Source organism: Lytechinus pictus, chromosome 19 (assembly GCF_037042905.1).
Source record: "Lytechinus pictus isolate F3 Inbred chromosome 19, Lp3.0, whole genome shotgun sequence".
Lineage (NCBI taxonomy): Eukaryota > Metazoa > Echinodermata > Echinoidea > Temnopleuroida > Toxopneustidae > Lytechinus > Lytechinus pictus.
The window spans coordinates 3513234-3535713 of record NC_087263.1 but is presented as its reverse complement, the minus strand read 5'-3'; the positions used below and the strand labels follow the sequence as shown (position 1 = coordinate 3535713).

Here is a 22480-nt window from a genome sequence, read left to right as displayed (position 1 = left end):
TACATTAAAATAAATACTGCAGCAAAATTAACAACTCGCCCCAACCCTCCTATCTTTGTTAAGGCGCACAGGCATAACGACAACAACAACCCCCCGAACAAAAACACCCTCCCCCCAAAAAAAAACCCAACGAAAAAAAAAGACATAGACAAATACAACTGTAATACAATTCACAAAGTAAAACTGATGGATTAGTATTTATCTCTCTGAAAAAACAAATACAAACTTCGACGACACGGTATTTTGAGGATGTATGTATTAAAGTTAAGTGAAAGGAGATCGGATCGGACGGCCGAGACCATGCATATTGCATGCGCGATTTTGCGAGATTTAATAATCGGTGGAATGCAATCAATATTTTAATGTCGACTTTCGCCGTTCGAGATTGATGTGAGACTTTTGGACTGAACTTCTTCTCATATGAGGCCGTATGTTGGCCATTCTGTTGTAAACAACGTTTTTTTATTACCACTGAAACTTCCTGAAAATCTGGAGACATATGATTGCTTGGTTTTATGATTCTTAGTGACAGTTATCTCTCTCCGAACTCGGCCCCGGCTACTTCCCGCATACCGGTACCGCTATTGCCATTGGTTTCTGTGCAGTTTGACGCCATAACCACACAACACGAATGTATAGCTGAGATACGGCGACGCCACGAAGTGAGTAGATCTACAAAATTCGGCCTTTAAACGTGTAACGTTAGGCCTAGGCCTACATGTAATGTACGCCTAGATCTACATAGATCTATATCCTGCTTTTCCTTTAATTCTTGTGCCAGGCCCAGTTGCGTGTTGTTATTTATGATCTCCATTAGCTATTTCTTTTTGTTTTATAGCCCCTAGATTAAAATGGTGAACTAGTGCATGAAAAAAAAGAGGAGGAAGAAGAAGAATATGAAAAATAGACTCTTAGTCTTAATTCTTAAGAAAAAGAGGAGGAGAAGTCAGAAGAGGGAAAAAAGGAGAAGAGGGTGAAGAAGCTGAAGAAGGAGAAGAAGGTCGAAGGAGAAGATGAAGGAGGAGAAGAGGAAGAAGGTCCAAAAAGAAGATGATTGAGTTCAACCTATTAATGATTGACACTTTTTTTTCTCTTTTTTTTAATTTGTTCAGATGTGGATGTGACTTTTACGAAGAATCTGTCAGCATGCATCATGACATTTGAGGAAATTAAAACAATGATCATGATCAATAGATGCTTGATGAAAAACAACTAGATCTAAGTTTCGATCTATGACCATATAATATTTACATACTTGTACTTTGTAGCCATAGACTCTACTTCACTTTCTTAAAAAAACACTCTTATACAGGTATGTTTTCAGGTTGCCCTTGAAGGTGGTCACTGAAGTCTGGGTTTTCAAACTCTGTGATAAACTACAAAATATACCAGTTTGAGTAGCTGCACGATTTGCAAAGAAAAACAAATAATGCAAACATTGATCAATCTGCCAGAACTGTCAGTACATGTAATTGGTAAACAATGCGTCTATTACCAACTCGTCCACATATCACATGGTCCCCCTTCATTTTATAGTCTAATGCCATTCCGTCCATCAACATTTTGTTTAATTACCATTTGGTCCAATAATCACTTCGTTTAATCACCAATTCGTGTATGACCATTTTGTCTAATAACCAGTTGGCAGTTGGTCTAATACCCATTTACTTTTCATTCATTTTGCCCAATCACCACTTATTATCCAATTAGACCAAATAGTTTAGTGGTTATAGAATGAAATGGTGAGTGGACGAAATGGCAATTAGACCATGTGGATAGAGGACGAATTGATGACAGACCAAATGATAGTAGACGAGTTGGCAATTGGACGAATTGGCACTAGGCCAATTGAAAATAAACCCAAAATACATGTACCTTGAAAGTACATGTAGCATAAAGTTTTAAATACACAACTTATTTGCCTCTCTATCCGAAAGTTAAAAGTTGGTTTCTAAAACTTATTTGCCATTGAGTGGCATGGGTAGAGAATGTAAAAAGTACAATGTACTGTGAATGAAAGTTGAGACACTTTTCAGTGTATTTATGATTAAAAACTCAAGGTATTGAAGCTTTAAAAATGATGAAGTTATTTTCTTTGAACAATAACAGACTTTGGCGAGCATTGTAGAAATATTTGCGATCGAGCACAACTCCAAATATCAAACACAATTTGTTTTTTTCATTTTGAAGTGCATACTGGTAGGTTGGGAATTGTGATGGAAATGCATTCAAATTTATGCAGCTCTTTCAGGCCCCAGATGCATGTACATGTACAGTGTATGTATATTATAATTTCAAGGTTAAATTTTAGCACGAAAGCAAACTATATGTTTGTTAACAAAATGTATGTGAAAATGAGTACAATTAGAAAGCAATTACAATATGAAGCACTGTATGACACTGTATGAGATTAAATTTTAGCCAAGAAGATGTGAATTTATGCTATAAATTAATCCTTATTCATATTAAAAGAGCATTATATAGCAATAATGGAAGTTCTCACTTTTGAATGAAATCATATTGTACGCCTACTTCAGCTACATCTGTACTTTCTTGAATGTAATTTGTACTTTATCAATGCATAAAGCATCATATGGATTACGTACAGTACTGCGCAAGATATTGCAGTGCAGGCTGGCATATACAGTGTACGCTTCAAGTGTGTGAAGAAGATCTAAAAATAGCCTGCATCTTTTTCAACATTATCACTGTCCCTCGAACAGAGAGCAGGTGAAGGCAGCATCCCCCCTGCAGCAATAATGGGCTCTTCCACGAGCTGCTTTATCATTATCATCCACTTTGCTCCTCTTCTCTCCGCCAACCCTGCATGCCTAATTAATGAGATGATGCTAGCTTCTCAAAATTGCTCCCTACATTATGCATACACACACAAACCTCCACACGTCTTCCCATCTGCTCTGTGCACGCCAACCTGCATTGCAATAAAGTGGAAAGTGTATTTCCACGCCTAAGGCAGCTTGTGGGGAAGCCAACGCAATTCAGTGCTGATCGTTTGAACGTGAAAGACATTGCGTCCATCTACGCATACGAAGTCCAGCGTACAGGCTTGCTAATACCGATACGTCATAATAATTGAGGTGGATGTCATTTTTGTTAATCCATCCATACACACTTGGACTGTGGGCTTGGAATAGAAACCTGACTTTTCTTTGCTTCAGATGACTGTATGGAGATATACATTTTTTAATAATCAACATTTGGATGCGATTGTACGCGCATGACAAACTTGAGAACAATACTGTGTAGTAGTATATTTTGTGGTTGAAATGTTGGAATAGCAATACAGGTAGGGAAATAAGAGGTTTTTAAAAAGTTTTTTACATCAATTAATGCTTTTTATTTTAATATTTTCTAATATTTTAGTAACCATTTTGTGTGCCAGTATAACAATAAACATACATGTACGTACGTGTAGTTTTGTATGTAATTGTGTCTGATATCTGTGATAGGCCTACATGTACGGTACATTTTAGAGAGGGCCGGTGTACATGTATGTATTAGACTCAATAGTCAGTACACCCTACACTCCATTACATGCTCCATGCGTGATCAAGCAGAACATGTCAGACAAAAAGGTCTTTGATCCATGAATATTTTAGTATTGACAAATTTGACATGCTGTAACCCTATTCCATTAACCATAATTCATGAAAATAAATACTCTCTGAAATTAAGTCTGGTATTCTTTTATTCTTGCTTTCTGAAAATATTGACATTCAAATTTGAACTCCACTGTAGGGTAAAAGTGGTACATGTACATGTATATAGTTTTAGGCTTCATTATCTTGTTGGTATGGGATCCGTGTCCTTGTCCTATCTCCTGTGAATAATGGTTGCCATTTCTTGTCAATGACAAACAATTTTTACTGCTCAATTTTGTTCAATATTTTATTCCTGAATAGATAAGCTTTTGGGAATATCAAGTTCTATTTTTAATTTTTTTGTTATGGTTTTGTTTTCAAATTTTCAGCATCAACCTAAGGGGTGTTGTATGAAACTTGCGATCATTTACAAGTCTATTTTTGGTCCCTAAATCAATCATATGTCTTGCAGTTAATTGCAAATTAGTGATTGATTGCTAATTTGCTCCTTGAAACGAGAAGTTTAATCTGATTTGCTACAGCTAACGTTGATCTATCAGTTGTAAAATTGCAACAGAATGTTTGCAATTGATCGCAAATATTTTCTTGCAACACCCCCTAAGGGGGTCTATTGAATTAAAATTTCACAGAAAATCACTGGCTGACAAAATATTCCACTAGCATTACTTGATATCATTCTTGTGGTTTTGATCTACATTAGGCTTTAAAGACAGGACCAAACCAGTAGCATTGTCTAGCCCTACCTTGATTCCTCATCTCGAGACCAGGGCCCCGTCCTACAAAGAGTTACGATTGATCTGATCAATGATCACAACTATGGAAAGCCAGCAGAGTCAACATATAAAATGCATGTTTGCTCAAAAATTTTCTAGATATGAATGTATATCCATAAATTCATTGATTTCTTGACAATTTGGTGTGTTCTCCTTTGTTTACTAAGGATATTTTGCAAATTTCCAGTAGAAGAAATTATGACACTGATGGATTTCCAGAGTTACGATTGATTGGATTAATTGTAACTCTTTGCAAGACGGGGGCCCAGGGCCCCATCCTACAAAGACTGACGATTGATCCGATCACTCTCAAGTATATATGGAAATCCATCAATGTCATAATTTTCTCTCCAGGAAATTTCCTCAATGTCCCTTGAAAACACAGAGAAGCATACTGAATTGTCAAGAAAAAACAGTGAATGTATGAACATACATGTACATGTACGTCATTTCTAGAATATATTTTGAACAAACATGTATATTAGATGTTGACGTTGCTGGCTTTTCATAGTTGTGATCGATTTAATCAATCGTAACTCTTTGTATTAAGACAGGCCCCAGGTTCCTAACCCATTATGCAACCCAATTGCATGATAATTAATTCACTAAAATATTACGTTCATACCGCAATAATAGCTTTAATATTAACAGACCTGTAGTTTTCCTCTCAAAACAGTTTAATTTCGTTCTACAATTATACATTATATAAGTGATAGGCTAATTAATTATCTGTGCATGTATTATTGATAGTTATCTGAAAAGGTTTGTGTAATAAGAAGAACTTTATTACTCCATGTATTATTTTTTTTGCGTCACCCGTGCCTGGGAGGCGAAAAGCGAACTGAATCATTGACCCGCAGGTCTCTCCCGATATTACTGATTGGAGGGAGTGCAGACTGTGGACCACTACAACGGGGTTTCCCCCTACTCTTTATGTATACGAATAATGCGGTGGGTTCTTAGCGTTCTTATGTACATGGATAACACACAGTCAATCATGAGATACCACACGCAGTGTTGTTCAGTTCGCTCCCACTTTAAACATCACTTGTAACTTCTTTGTTTTGTTAGATATTGATGTCGTCGGGCTGTGCACACCCATCATCCAGAGCGTAGTTTAAACCACCACACGTTAGAATGGCAGAGCAAGAGGTCTCGCAAGCAGCCGTCCCAAATGAGTCCGCAGCTGGACCTCCTGCGCCCACAGAGGGCGCCGCAGATGGTGGGGGAGGAGGAGGAGGCGCAGGAGGTGCCTTGGCAAATATGGGTAACAATTTAAAGAACAAGGTTGGAGACCTTGTCGACAAAATTCCTCGTAAGTATACTCTTTATATTCCTTTTTTTTTAGAATCCTAATCACGCTTGCCAAATGTGCAAAATTTTTGGGTTTTTTTGAAATACAAATTCAATTAATATCAAAATCTTGGGGTTTCACCAACAAAATCATCATTTTAGTGTACAGTCATTTAAATGCTTTCAGAATTTTCAACAATATATTTGCTTTGACGCGTAGGTCTTGAGCGTAAACTCAAAATTGTTTTTAATTGAATTTTGAAACGCAAGATGCCATGCTAATAACGTACCTTTAGAAAAGTGAAAGTCTTGAGTAAATCTTTTCTAAAAACAAATTAGTATTCTCTTGATTCATCCACAGGCCATTCTGAATTTCGCTCCAGGAGTGGATCAAGTTAAAATTATCATTTGTATCCTAAATTTGTTTGTTTGTTTATTTGTTTGTTTGTTTTTCATTCTTTTATTTATTTATTTTTCAAAGACTGTTTTGAACCGTATCAAAAAGCTTTATGCTCATGGAGACCACAAAGACTACTGAAAGATCAATCAGGAATTGTGAAAGACCTCGGAGATCTTTGAAAATTCATTGAAAAACCTTTGAAAAATCAAGCAAGTGTCATGGTCTAACAGCGGTCTTTCATAGGTCTTTCTGCGGAATGGGGGTCTAACCAGAAGCTGTTTAAAATAATAAAAAATGATTTTATTCCCCAGTTCCAACATGGGCAGTGATAGCCATAGCCATAGTAGCCGGCCTTATACTCCTCTGCTGTTGTTTCTGCATCTGTAAAAAATGTTGCTGTAAAAAGAGGAAAAAGAAGGAAGGGAAGAAGGGGTTAAAGGGGGCAGTCGACTTGAAAAGCGTCCAGATGCTGGGCAACAGCTATAAAGAGAAGGTAAGTCTGAGATTCAATTGAAAATTTTTATTTCGATGTAAAATTCATATTTTCTATTTAGTAAAGTACTTGAATTTTGCCCAAAACAAAACTCTACATGCTATATAATTCACATCTCTCTCCTTTATATTTTCATTGGACTTTATAAACTTCAAAACAAGAAATTGATCAATTTGCTTATTAGCAAGCAAGTGTAAACATAGTTGCTCCCCCCCCCCATTGCTAAGAAAGGCAGTAATATCATGATAATATATTGTGATGACATAAACTACACTGTAGCCTTTGAAATAGCTCAGAATTTCTGATCTTGTTCAAAAGATTATTCTTTCATAGACGATTAAGAATATAATGTAAGCTGGAAATTACTAATAAATTGTAGATACTTGAATTTAGATACCCTTGAGATAGAATAACCCTTATTTTAATTTAAGATTTGATTTTTTTTTTTTTAATTCCATGCATGATATAGTATTATAGTAATGACTATAATAATGTAGGAATCAGGAGTTATTACGTTGATAGTAAATTCTTGGGAAAAGTAGTTTTTGAAGGGAAAATATGTAATTTAAAGAAATTTAAAATAAATGATTGAATTTAATCTTAAAGTTTGAGATTCCAATCTTTAAAGTTATGGCAAATCTAAATCAATTTTAAACTCTTCAACTACAGCTGATCTGGATTTTTGTCTCACCTGCATAGCAGAGTGAGACTATAGGCGCCGCTTTTCCGACGGCGGCGGCGACGGCGACGGCGGCGTCAACACCAAATCTTAACCTGAGGTTAAGTTTTTGAAATGACAGCATAACTTAGAAAGTATATGGACCTAGTTCATGAAACTTGGCCATAAGGTTAATCAAGTATTACTGAACATCCTGCCTGAGTTTCATGTCACATGACCAAGGTCAAAGGTCATTTAGGGTCAATGAACTTAGACCATGTTGGGGGAATCAACATCAAAATCTTAACCTAAGGTTAAGTTTTTGAAATGTCATCATAACTTAGAAAATATATGGACCTAGTTCATGAAACTTGGATATAAGGTTAATCAAGTATCACTGAACATCCTGCATGAGTTTCACATCACATGACCAAGGTCAAAGGTCATTTAGGGTCAATGAACTTTGGCCGAATTGGGGGTATCTGTTGAATTACCATCATAACTTTGAAAGTTTATGGATCTGATTCATGAAACTTGGACATAATAGTAATCAAGTATTACTGAACATCCTGTGCAAGTTTCAGGTCACATGATCAAGGTCAAAGGTCATTTAGGGTCAATGAACTTTGGCCAAATTGGGGTATTTGTTGAATTACAGCCATAAATTTGAAAGTGTGTTGGTCTAGTTCATAAAACTTGGACATGATAGTAATCAAGTATCACTGAACATCCTGTGCGAGTTTCAGGTCACATGATCAAGGTCAAAGGTCATGTAAGGTCAAAGAACTTTGGCCACGTTGGGGGTATTTGTTGAATTGCCATCATATCTCTATAAGTGTATTGGTCTAGTTCATAAAACGTGGAAATAAGAGTAACCAAGTATGTATCACTGAACATCTTGTGCGAGTTATAGTAGTTTTCAAAATCAGCACTGCTGCTATATTGAATCGCGTGATGCAGGTGAGACGGCCAGAGGCATTCCACTTGTTGTTTTTAATTCTTGAAATATGTGGTATAAAGAAATTAAAACCTTAAAAGTATAGAATATCAATAATTGTTTCGTAGAATTAGCTACATGTAATTGAATCAAACTAAGATTATCAGGAGTGGCTCCTTTGTAACTTGTATTAAAAAATAAAATAAATAATTTGTTTAATACAAAGTTTATCAATTACAGGTTTTTATTTCCAATCTGTTATTGAAAGTTTTTGCTCTATAAATTTTCACAGTCTAGTGTATGTTTTTTTTTTCAAACAGCTTAACAAATGTTCATTCTCTCAAACCCTGTGTTGTATTTCATCAAATACCTCGACAAGTTTATTTCAGTTTTACTAGTTAACACTAATTATGTTCATGTTAAGTATTTCTTTTAATGTACTGTTATTCCTTTCATATTTTTATCCTATTTTTTCAATCCTTATTTTGTTGTTTGGCAACATATATAAACTTTGAATGATTTTTCTTTTGTAGAATTCATTTGATCGTGTGTTTTTTCCTTGTATTTCAAACATTACATTGTTCATTTCATATTCTACTAATAAAGTATTTACCCTATTCTTTGTAATCACTTTAGATCACTGGCCAATTGTAATAACCTTTGACTTCAAAATAGTGATATAAACATCAACAATAGTATTTTGAATACCCTCATTGTGTTATTAGAAATATACTCTTTATATACCCAGTACTTACTTTTATTCTTGTGAAAACATGGAACTATTTATCCTGTAGTTTGAAATGTGTGTATTATAGTACATATATAGTACATTTTTAATACATGCACTAACAAAGTATACAGTATATATATACTCTCCTCTTGTTCTACACGTAGAGAAGTTTGTATTTTAGCTCTTGCATTGATGCCCACTGACACCATGACAACAATATCATAGAGTGACTGCCTCTGACGTGAATTTGTGAGAGAGAGAGAGAGAGAGAGAGAGAGAGCAAAAGGAATAAATAAGGTGTAGATGATGATTGAGGAGAGTTTTAATACTGAGTGTTTCCATAGCAACAAGACCACTTTGCATCAAGTGGTTCTGGAAACCAGTTTAGGAGATTGTGATGAGGATGCTAGCGATGCTATCTTCTAAACTGGTTTCCTACATGTAAACTGGTTCAAGGGGTTCCAGTTCAAGAAACTGCATGTTGATGAGAACAGGTCCTTAGTAGATTTCTTGGTTTATCTACACCAGTAGTCGTGCTCAGGGATGTGGTTGAAAACGGCCTCGAAGCCTCTTCCCCATCCCGGGCCTTGGCCAAAAGCAATATTGACAAATTTGCCTTTGCCCAACGATCTGTCCCTGAATGGAATAAACTCCCTCTTCAAATAGTAAATGCAGTTTCGCTTGACAGCTTCCAAAAGCTCCTGCAAAATCACCTTGAAAATATCCCTCACTCCTCATAAGTGCATCCAAGTTTCATTTCAACTTCGAGAAGATTATACATGTACCAGATGATGATGGTGATGACAGTGATTCATGTGTACAAATCTGTGAGAGAAAGGTTTGTTTTTTTCTGACGCCCTTGTGATTCTGAACTTCCAGTCTGGACTACACCCCTGCATACCATGAACTTGAACAGTACATGCACAACAAGGAGAGAAAGATAACTAAAGTTGAAAATGTAAAAAAAATAAATGTATGTATGTGGCTAGACCTGGATTGAATATAAATTATGTGAGGGGGGGGGGGGGAGTGAAATGCAAGGGGGTGGGGGCAGGCATGCTATGAAGAATAGAGGTAAGGGATTGTGTTAATTGGACGATCAAGGTTAAAGATAAGAGAAAGAGAGAGAATTTATATTTCATAAGAGCTGGCCCAGGAAAGGGGGGGGGGGGCGGGTACATGTAGGTTGATGAAGGAGTACAGGAAGGGGAAGAGAAGGAATGGTTTTTGTTATTTTGACAAGGTTAAACAGGAGGAGAGAGAAATGTATAAGAGCTGGCCTGGAGAGGGGGTGGGGGGCTGGGTGATGAAAGAGGAGGGGACGAAAGGCAAGTGAGCAGAAAGAGGAGGAATAATTGTTGTAATTGTTTGTGATTGAAGAGAGAAGCCTAATACATGTATTATGTATACTACCGGTACATGTAGGCCTCCAATTTGCATGGTCAGTAATTTTGTCCTATGTAGTAGAATTATTCTTCCTTTCTCCTGTATGTTTAGTACATTATCTGCCTCTTGTACATTATAAATGCATGAAGCATGTACTTTTGCTGTGTAATATATCCTTATACTATGAAAAAATAGTGAGTTTTTATCCCACTACTACATGTACACTGCACAAACTTATGACAGAATTTAAACTAAAATGTCTCTGAATATACACTATTTGATTATAGACCATGGATATCGCAATTGATAGTGTTCTTCAGTTAAAGTGTGATGTAGGACTAGGGATGTCTGTTTTTCTTGACCCATTGAGTATAAACGATCATGACTTCAAGGAATCACCAAAAGAAAGTGTGATTTTGATTTTTGACCCAATTTTCAAAACCTGAACTATTTATAGAAACTTCCATGTATTTCATATCATAGATATTCAGCTTTATCATGATCAATGTAAAACACAAGATTATTTTATGGGTAATGAACCAACAAAGAAGATGCATGTATAAAAAGAAATTTGTGTTTAGCATATTCTAAATCCAAAATATTACCTACACTGTGACTGTACATGAATATCCTACAAAGACAAAAAGAACATCAATCAAATTTTCAAACACCCCTTTACATCATAAATTCATTCATTCCCTCAGCCTAAATGTTTTATGTATGCCATTATTATAGAATAGTATTTATTTATTTTAGTATTTATATTTGCACATGTGTTAAAATGTGAACACCATACTGTGCAGATCAAGTGATACACGAAATGAGACAATTGTCTCATTTCATAGGAACTACCGTACATTACATTGTATACTGTACATGTGTATTGCTCTATGTGCATATGGTACAGGTGTATTGTACAGTGATCCTACATTGTATCACACATGTACATGTATATAGACACTGCCAATTATTGATGGACGATGAAAAAAATCAATAAGAAACGTGGCCCGGTTTGCCCATAATTATATATATGCGCCCTATGGAGAATACAAATTGCATCACGGAGGGATTCTGGAGCACAGACAATAGATTGGATTTGGGAGTCTATTTTGAATGGGAGGGAGAATATTAGAGGTTGTTTTAAATGGGAGGGAGAATATTAGAGGTTGTTGGGTGTTTGGGGGAGGGGGTGGGATGGGGAATGAGGGTGGGGTATAGGGTGGAATAGAATCAGCAGAAGACATTGAGATATTTATAATTTTAGATTTAGTGGGGGTGGAGATGAGGAAGTGAGGGCGGGGTACTGGGTGGAATAGAATCAGTGGAAAGCATTGAGATATTTGTAAATTTAGATTTAAAATGTGATATTTGAATCATGCAAAATAATGCATTTGATTGCACACATACACACATTCACACACTGTCCATGATAATCGGTGATAATTATGTTTGTCAAAATGCAAATGTTTTGGGTGCCTTCTCTACATGTACATGTATGTAGTTTTATGAACATGTAGTGTGGAAGCGCCGTGGTGTAGCGGTTCTGACTCTCGCCTTGTAATCAGAGGGTCGTGTGTTCAAATCCCACCATGGTCCAGCGTCCTTTGGCAAGGCATCAATCCACACTTTGCCACTCTCACCCAGGTACTAATTGGGTACCGGTAGGAAACAACCGTCATTGTGGTTGGTTTAGCAAGTGTGTGCCTAACAGGCTGCTTGGAATGCTATGAATCCAGTGACCGGGTAATAATAATTGTGAAGCGCTTTGAACAGTCGTAGATTGATAAAGCGCTATATAAATGCCAATTATTATTTAAAAACTACATGTACTTGTAGAGAAGGCACCCAAAACATTCGCATTTTGACAAATGTAATTATGACTGATTATCATGGACAGTGTGTGTATGCCTATGTGGGATGATTACATTTGCAGCGATATGTTCATGCCCATTTTCACATATATGCTAGTATCATAGAAAATGTTAACATTAAAAAATTAAAAAATCATTAAAATGTAAGTAGTTCAAATGTACATGTATGTGTAGTGTGTGTAGTCTTTAAAAAAATCAATACAATCAATATGTATATTTGTTTATTTAAGTTACATGAACACATACATGTACATGTAGACGTAAACGTACATGTACATAATGTAGGCATACATCATTCAGTGCGCTACTGACACACACAAAACTTGTCATTTTGGAGTTTGCCAGTTCCCAGTAAAAATACATTACATGCAATTTTCCCAGAAAAAAAGAAAAAAGAAGATTACCAGTGTGTGTGTGTGTCTTACTAAAATATTATATAATCTTGCATGTTGATGGATGATAATTTCCTAGTGGATGTTTCATAAATCTGTTCGTAAGTTAAGAGCGACCTTACGAGTGACTGATGAACCTTATGAATGGTGAATATCATTTACCACAAGAAAGGACCATGAGTCATTCTTAAAGTCACTCTTAACTTATGAACAGCTTTAAGAAACGGCCCCTTAATTGTGATCTATACGCATGTGTAATTCCGTCTCCATTTTAGCATGCCTAATTTCATCATGGTATATTCAATATAAAATGTACATTATATGGTATATTTTTTATGTATAATTACCTCTTCATATCAACATTAACCTTTGACCCTGGTGGACAATGTGACTCACATTTGAATGTATTTCATTTGCAATGGGCATTTGAACTTTGTGAAGGAGTATGACATCATCCTTTGCTCATTGCTCACATGTAAATATTTCCATTTTTATTTTTATGTTTGATTTTCATGTCTTGACGAAAATGCTCATCTTGCCGCCTTTCGTTGTCATCGTTTTCTTTCTGCACCGTGAGTTTTTTTTTAATAATTCAGAGAATTTTTCTCTATGCCATATGTTCAGTTATTACACACATACTGTATTTGGGTCATTTCACACTAAGTGTACACTTTTAGTCTCACTGGGGGTCAAAAATGAAAGTTGTTGTTGGGTGAAAAACTTCACAGATTCTGAAACTTAATGATATATACCTTTAATATCTAAAATTACAGAGCGTCAAGTCCATTTTTACATGTTTAAAAAGTTCACTGAAATACGGTAAGAAAAATAGGCGTCTGGAGAGGACATTTTGTTTAACAAGAAACACATCAACCTTATAACCCTGTAACTATTATACAAATGGTTTTGCGTTCATTTGTAGGCATCTGTATTGCTTATCAAATGTCAATATACTCATTTCACCTTCAGGCATTCTGTATTTTGCCATGAAATTAGTGTGCGGTATGGCGAAATGGGATACAAAGGGGTAAAATTTATGTAATAACATCATGGAATCCATTTTTTTCTTTTGATATAGCTTCAAATTTGAATTACACTGTTTTATTTAGGTCTAAACTATTTATTTAGGGGTATAATGATCAAATAAGTGAGAGACCTAATCAAACATGAGCTTCCAAACCTTCATTTATCTCAGTATACTGGAGAGGACAATTGTTTAACAATATTCCCTACATGTATGAACTCCAAGAATGTGAGTTAATATGTGAATAACTGTGCATCAATTATACTTTATATAACATGCCAAATGTTACTGCAATGTTACAGAGCAAAATGACACATTTGGGAATAATATAAACTACAAAGTTTTCACCATAAATGCAACTTAAATATAACATGTCAGAAAATATGGCCCTAATTTGTTTAAGTTTTTAATAACACACACTGACATATCAAATAATCAGTATTTTATCATTAAAGTGATACCTCTGAAGTTTCTTGGTGTGTTCATTATTAATGTTATTTAGATTTTTGTAGTGTGAGCCCTCGAAGTGTTACTCATTGATAAATTCTGGAGAGGACATTTTGTTTAACAGTTTATTTGAATGCAACTTTCTTGCTTGGAACTTAATCATTTGACATTCTTTGCTTAAGAGAAATGCACAGTAAACATATATACCCTACATACAACAATAAAAGTTCTATTTACAGGTGTAGGAATTTTAACTAAAACATCAGCATATATTATCCAAACCAACGTTCCTTGTATATTTAACTGCTGGTGCAGTAGTAAATGATGAATGCTTAAAACACTAAAAATGCAGCCCATTTGCCAAAATGAAAACTTACACAGGTGTCCTGTAGTATCAGAGGACAATGTTTAACAAAGTACATATACTATTAATTATTAAAATACATGTAGGCATACCTTTAATAATACTGGCATAGGCCTTTCATTTTTTATAGTTATCATCGGGTCTTCATGAAAAATAACATCACATAAGTGCACATTTAGCACCTGCTTTGACTATGTTTAACATGATTAATGAAACATTTTTTGTATTATTTACCATTATTACTATGATATTAGTAGTAGTTGTAGTAGTGTTTTATTATTATTATCAAAATTTTTTATTATTGTTGTTTTTGTTATTATTACCATTACTATTATTATTATTAATAACATTATTATAATTATTATGATTATTATTATTGCTATCGATTCGAGTTCATATAGAACAGATAAATGGCAGTATGTTAATGCAGAGAGTGACTAAATACCCCCGTCTTTGGTTTTTTAGCTGAAGGAACTTAATTATTGTAACCAACTTTAAGAAGAAACCCTGAAAAGTGTTGCACTGTAGAGAGAAAAAAAAGAAGCTAAATCTGCAAAGAGGTCTCCTTTTGACAGTGCTAAAATTTATGCGATATAAACTACTAGGCTACTACTAAGTAGTAAACTCCCACATAGTTTGTGCCTGTGGATTTGTCAAAAAACTATACATGTGTTGCCAAGATGATATTCAAAGTGCACACTGGAACCAAAGACAGTGGCAAAGTGGTCTGCAGGAAAACTTGACTCCTGATTGTATGTGACAACTTGAATCACACAAAGAACAAAGTGTTGGCAGTCTGATGGACTAGTAATGCTGTTTAAAAACCAGTATATTTGCTGAAGCAATACCAGTTCTTAAAGCCAGACAACAGATCAATCTGAAGTAAAATTTATTGCGACCTAGCAGGGAAAAGGTCCAGTTTTAAGGGATCAGGGTTTTATAAAGCATGATGTCTGAATGCAGGTAAAACACAAAAGGCAATTGTCACGAATGGTTCAATGTCTTCCACTCCTGTTGCTGCTGCATCAGGTATGATGAATTTCAGTGTTTCACTAATGAATCAAAGCGATCACAGAAACAGAAGCTTTATTCTGCAATAATTTTTTCAGAAATCAAAGCCTATCAAATAGAATCTTTTCAAGGCGCATGGGGAGTGTGGCTGCATACCAGCTTCTGGAAGATGCTCCTCTTGATGAAAGTAGCATGCCCACATCACTATCAACCATGAGCCATGATACTGTCCATTTCGGTGAGACTGGCTAGTGCTACATTGTATGCTGTTGAGAATGAAGGGGTCCTTTACCCAGGAGAAGTAATTGCAGTAGGAAATATGGGTGACTACCAAGTCATAGTCACAGAACGAGTGCATTGATAGTGACCAAATCCTAGAGATAAAATTTTCTTCCGCAAGAAAAGCTTGAAGATCAAGTAAGATAAACCTGATTTAACCAAAAATCACAGCCATTTCAGGTCTTCTGATCACACCTTTCTCAGACTTTTCATCAATAATGATGAATGAAACTGTATCTTTCGTTATACAAGTCGATCTGATTATTGCATATGGCCAAATGCTTACTACCAATAATTTCTACCATTTTGGTACTATATGTACATGTACATTGCTTTCAAGTAGAAATATAAATTAAATGATTAACCTGGGTGAGAATTACAAATGGATACCAACCAATATACATGTACATCTGCATTTGATTTTAGTTTGGTAGAGGACAAAGGGTAGCACTTTCTGTTTTCACATTTTTTTTATTGGGGTATATTTTCTTTCATCAAGAAATGCAATAGAGAAAATGTTTTGGTCAGAGTAATTTAATTATCTTTTACAAGATTATTCTGTTCTTCAAGAACATGTAGTTATAATGTACAAGTATCATCAGATAGGTTTGCTTGATTCACGTGTTTGGTTGGATAAGATTGCACAGTTGAGTCTATAGATATATTTTGAATACTCATTTTGCTAGTTGTAAAAAAATTTAACAATGATAAAAATCTTAAAGGACTAACTACGGTTAAAATATAAGAGTCTCCTGAGTGAACCACAGAAACTTGCACGTGATTTAATTTTTAAAGAGAATAGAAGGACAATATTTTTCACTCTGCACCACTTCACTTAATAAAATGTACTATAACTAGAATATTTTACTTGAATGTTGACGATTAACCATATAAAATACATGTAGGTTATACATGTAAGAAACAGTTTTACGCCCCAAATATTGAATAATCATGTATCTAAATATTCAGCTTCAAGCTGTTAAAGTTTCATGGTCAGGAGCATGACAATGATTATGTAATGTGTAACATGAGTAAAACTAATTTTGGTAAAATTGTCAATCATTATGTTTCTAAAATTTTGAGCTTCTACATGTACACTTGTGAACCTCTGTCAGAAATCACATACCCATTACCCACTGCTTGGTATGTACATACTGTACAGTGTATGAGGCTTTTTTTTTTTTTTTATAAAGTCATGCTCTTATTAGTACCAAAAGTTTGCATAATTTCAAAATTTTCTGATAGACTTGTTGAATCAAATTATAATAATATCCCAAGGTGTATTAAGAAATCACACACCTTGTACAGAAGAGATTGTCAAACTCCATGGTAAAAAATGTGGCAATTAGAATATATTCTAGGGTGCCTACAATGTGTAATTTGAGCAACATGGAATTGCCCTGTAGTAAGAACCATAATGCCATTTAGCCACCCTACAACTTTAAAACAAAAATAAATCAGTAGTTAGCTCTAGATATGTGTACAAGTGACCCAAGAGTAAATGCAACCATTGTGTTAAAATAAATGTCCTCTCCAGAACAACATGAAACCATACAGTTTGCTGCTTGTAAGGGTAGTATATAAGTGCCAGGATCAGCAGATTTTGTCATTTACACAATTACAAATAGTATCACATTAAATTTTCTTGAATATCCAAACATGGTGTGAGAATTTTTTCGTCTGATCTTCCTATATTGCCCAATTACATTGATAATGTAAAATATAATTCAATTGAGAATGGAATTCTCATAAATAAAATGATATTTTATGAATTATATCTCTGTGACCAACAACAGATCATTATTTTCTTACATAAAAGAAGGGCTTTTCTTGTTAAAATTATTATTTCTGCACATTGTTAAAAAATGAAGTACCTTTGTACTGGAGAGGACATTCCATTTAACTTTGCATAAGTGTGAATTACTCACCATCTATATGAATTAAGAGGGAAAATTCAATCTCATAATGTTGAACTGAAGTATACTATTATTTCTACACCACAATAATGGGTATCAGATTCCTTAGTGCTTCAAAAAATGAAAAAGTTTAACGTTCTGGAGAGGACGCACTTTTAACAGAGAATTGATACATCAAAATAGCCAAGAGATAAAAAGTATCCAGCAAATTAGAGTCAAAGATTTGACATATGTCTTGACTTACATGCATTCTGAAGATTGAATTAGCAGAGTTTTTGCACAAATTTATCAATTTAATTCACTGCTGGTGACATATATGTTCTGGAGAGGACATATCTTTTTTGTTTAACAGAGAAGACACATTTTACAAGAATATTCATAAGTTTCTCAATTATGGGTCAAATTCGATCAAATAAAGTTTATTATATTGATAACTAGTTGTACTTTTCCATAACATTAATATTTAACACATCTCTCTTCAAATTTATCCAAGATATCAATGAACTTTTTTGAAAATGTTGAATGAGACTCCATTTTCTGTTAAAAATGCACAAAAAATGCTGAAAATTAACAGAAAAAGTACTTGAACCATCATGAAATTGCAACTGTAGATTGGAATAGATCAGGTGCATCAAACCAAATCGCAAGTACAATAAATTTAATGCTACAAATCAGCTAAAAAGGGGGAAAATCCATTTTTTCAGAAGTGTACACTTAATGTGAAATAGCCCATTTGTGTTTGAGGTGAACAGGTATTTTATTTTTAACAGGAGTTTCTGAATCATAGAATTTTTTCCTCCAAAAGCATACTTTGTTCAATTATTATCCCGGAAATGTATTGGTGTTTTCACGTGAACGGGTATGTTTTTCAAGGTGGAATTTTTACATGTACAAATAAATCAGTCTTCCTGAAGAACAATATTAATTACTCAAGAAATATATTGCTACAGGTTTGGGTAATATTTAATGTGAACACAGGTACTGTATATGTATATATTTGAAAGAAAAAATATGTGTGATGGATGATAATAGGAAAGATAGACCCCTTACATAGTACTATGTACAATGTTCGCTGACTTTTAAAATGGTGTGACCTTGATTGGGCATCCTGTCTGCAATGTCTGTCCAAATTTTCGGTATCCAGAATCCGAGTTGGGTTATGCTTCAGTCAGTTCACAATATGATGCTATATACTCCTTCCCTTTCCCCTTCTCTTAATATGAATTCTGCATATCTCTAATAACTTTCTGTGGCTATCAAAAAGAGTACGCTGGTTATTGCAGCATTTCTTTTTGTCCTGACAAGTCGATAGAATGTTTCATAATGCTAGAGGTTAAAAGATAGGTGATCAGTCAGAATGCGTCTAGTCCAGTAATTTCCTCTGCTGGAGAAAGAGAGGGGAAGGGGGCGGGGGAAAGAGATATAAAGGGGAGATGGATGAGGTATTACATGTACATGTACTTTATGATGTTAAGGGAACCAAGAATGAGAGACCGTCGGGGAATGATGGGAACAAGATGGTAGAGTAGGAAAGAGAGAGAGGGGGATGGGTGATTGGGTGGTTTTGTAAAAAAAAAAAAAGTAATTTATATCTATTAAAGTCAACTCTGTTGCAAATTTTTATTACTAATACATAATGGAGTCTTAAAATCTACATGTAACCTTTCACTTCAGACCTACAATATATTAAAGGAAAATCTTCTTTTCTACATGGCACATTGTTTGAACTATGTTAAAGCACAAATGAGAAGAAAAACAAAAGGCCAATAAATATCCAAGGGGCAGCAGGGCCAGTCAACAAAACAATCCACGGCCACGGCCTTTAATTGACTTGTATCAATATGCCTTGCAATGTTTTCATAATGTAAAGGGGAAAAATCCAGCTTACTGATTTTGATTTGCAATTATTTGGTTACAAATTATCTGCATCATGTATTGTATTCTTCTTTGCCATTATCATGATTGTCTTTTATTCTCTTACATGGAAGTTAAGCTCATGATTAATTTGACAGAATTTATAGTCTTTTGTGTCTTTTGTCTGTGGTTTGATCATTGAAAATCTGTTCATCAGGTTTGCATGGGAGCTCATATTTTATTCATGATTATTGGTCTGATTAGAAGTGGCCTGGCCTTTAATAATTGACATCCCATACTTTATACAGATTTCATCATGTGTTATGACTCCCTTATAAACGGATACATCTCTGATTTATTCATGAGAGTTTGATTGGACCATGGACCTAGCCGACCTACTAGTAGGTCCTTGCTCGTCAGTCTTGACCCGATGTTCTTGTCGTGTGGTAATGAGCTGATGTTTATTCATGAATCTATTTTGCAATGGTTTCAAGACTGCCTTCCTGTGTCTCCAGGAAAAAGGGTATTTGTAATTATTTTTTTAATTTTCAGGATCTAGATTTCACAGCCTTCTGCCTAAATCTGCACCACTTGATAAACTTTAACATTGCAGTGAAGTGGCAGGGCTCAACCTTAACAGGGGCCTGGTGGCCCGGGGCAACCAAAAATGAGAGTAGGGCCACCAAAATTCTGCAAAAGCCCACACTTGGTGATCCAGTTGGGCTACCAAAGTTTTGATAACCAAATTTGCCTTGCGGGCCACCAAGAATGTGAAATTTATAATTTTGGTGGACCATTCGGGCCACGAAGAAAATAAAGTTAGTGTGGAGCCTTGGAAATGGGAGTTAGTCCCTTGCTGAGCACGACTCAGTTGTTGGAGTTGCCGTTATCTCCCCATGACACTGCATTATGATACACTTATGTTCTATTCTTTAATACATGTACATACTACATACAGTACATGTAGATCTTTCTGTGTGTAGAGATGGTTCTGTCGTGGGTTCCTAGTGGGAGTTAAATTTTGTCATGCATGGATGAAAGTTCCAAAGACAGTTATCTTATCACAACCCAGACGTAGGCTTTTTAGGTCGAAGGAAAGGTGGGGGTAGTGCCCGTCTGTACAGAGTTACTCCAGGCTACCTCCGACCAAGATACTCCTGGTCGACTAATAGATTCCGAAATCTAATAGAATTAATCCAACTTGGAACCCACATGTGAAAGAGGCCGTTACTTCCATGTGGCTGTTTTGGTCAGAGTATGTCAGAGTAGTAGGAGTAAGATACTCCTGGAGCTAGTAACACAAAGCTTAATAGTCGTAGAACATTTTCCTACGATTGATTATATTGAATACAATGAAAATCAATCTTGAAAATCAAGCGTACGATTAATCACTAACCTTTGTGTTAAATGGGACCCGGGTCAGAATAATAGATTCCGAATTCTAATAGGATTTTACTCCAACTAGGGACCTGAGGTCTGAACGAGGCTGTTATTTCCTTGTCTTCTCAGCCAGTGACAACGAGATCAATGCTCATGGTTTATTCATGAGCGATTCAAGCTGGGGTTTTATTCAGCCCTCTTGATAATCAATGATCTCTCAGCTGCCATTAGCGAGGAGATTAATTAATTTTATTGGTCTAACAGCTGTACTTCTGCCAAAAAGAGTTTGAAAAAAATTAGTGATGCATACTGGCTTTGTCTTCAGAGTCTAAGATTCATGCAATGTAGCACATGAAACAGGCCCACACGCTTTACACTCTTAAGGGGTATGGGAAGAAAATATTTGCAACCAATTATGAATTACACTCTGGATTAACAAAATAAATCCAGAGTGGCTGTGAATATAATGGCCAGTCAAATTCTGGATTTAATTTGAACCCCAACAATTAACTTTTTAATCTCAAATGATTTAAATCGTAATCTTAAAGAATTTAATTTGAATATTCATTTTAATCTGACTGTGGGCAGTGTAAATTAGATGGTAAGGACTAAGGAGTGTTTTTTTCTGTGGGGGGGGGGGGGGGAGAGGGGGAGGGGGTAGAAGAGAGGAAGAGAGACTTGAAGTACTTTACCAATTATTAATTTACAGGATAGCAATGAACAGAAATCACCTACTGCGTTGAGTGCGTTCTATTTCACAAATCCATTAGTCTTCAAATCTAGACTATTTGAGCAACATAAAATTGCTTACCGGTACATGTATTTTGTTCTATTAAACACTCTTGACATACATTATCTGTAGGACTTATGTTACTACAATATTAAAATGGAAAAAAAAATCCTTGTACATGTACTTGTGCATTAAAGGTATGGAGAAGTCATTAAACTTGGGAAACATCAGGACAGATTTGATTTGGTGTTAACTGGGGTTTTTTTTTAAGAGAAAACATTTTGCATCACATTCATGTATGAAGATTTTGGAGAGAGTTGCAATTATTGAGAAAAGGCCATTGAAAATATGTTTGAAATATAATACTTTGAAAATGTGGAGATTGACTAGAGAGTAACTAAAAATCATGATTATTTGTTTCTTATTGTATATTCAACTTCAGACGACTGAAATTTAGAACTTTAAATATTAGAAAATGTAATTTAGAACTTTAAATGTTATAAAATATTGTTCAGGCTAATGCAATCCAGTTAATTATGAATGTGCCATGGAAACATATACATGTATTTCACCATTGATGTAATCCATCACTGAGTCTGATATCATATCTACTATTAAAAGAGAGGTAAAGATTGCATGAATTATTTTATACCCAGTTTTCACTGCCCAACATACAATGCAGGTCAAGTATGTGCATGTACTACATGTATATGGGAGATGAGGGGTACATGTAATGTACATGTACATGGGAGATAAAGTGTACACATTAATACATGTGTACATGCATGTATGATGAATATTACATCATAATAGGGCCTGAAAACAAAACTAAGAGGAGAGGTCAAGATTGAAATAAAAAAATTAATGAACAAAAAAAAAATTGTTACCCTACATTTCATACAGTGGGTGGCAAAAATAG

General features: G+C 35.1%; 1 protein-coding gene across 2 annotated transcripts; it reads left to right on the top strand.

Moving 5' to 3' along the window:
• Positions 1-265: 265 nt before the first annotated feature.
• LOC129283350 (synaptotagmin-2-like) lies at positions 266-14516 on the top strand. Of its 2 annotated transcripts, none has more exons than XM_064113933.1 (4): positions 266-662; positions 5468-5711; positions 6401-6582; positions 13153-14514. In XM_064113933.1, exons 2-4 carry the CDS (start codon positions 5534-5536, stop codon positions 13231-13233), a joined length of 441 nt encoding a protein of 146 aa, XP_063970003.1. In that variant the 5' UTR covers positions 266-662; positions 5468-5533; the 3' UTR covers positions 13234-14514. The 2 variants fall into 2 exon arrangements, with proteins under 2 accessions (XP_063970003.1, XP_063970004.1); XM_064113934.1 differs by lacking the exon at positions 266-662 and adding an exon at positions 2878-3307 and having other exon boundaries at positions 13153-14516.
• Positions 14517-22480: the final 7964 nt, after the last annotated feature.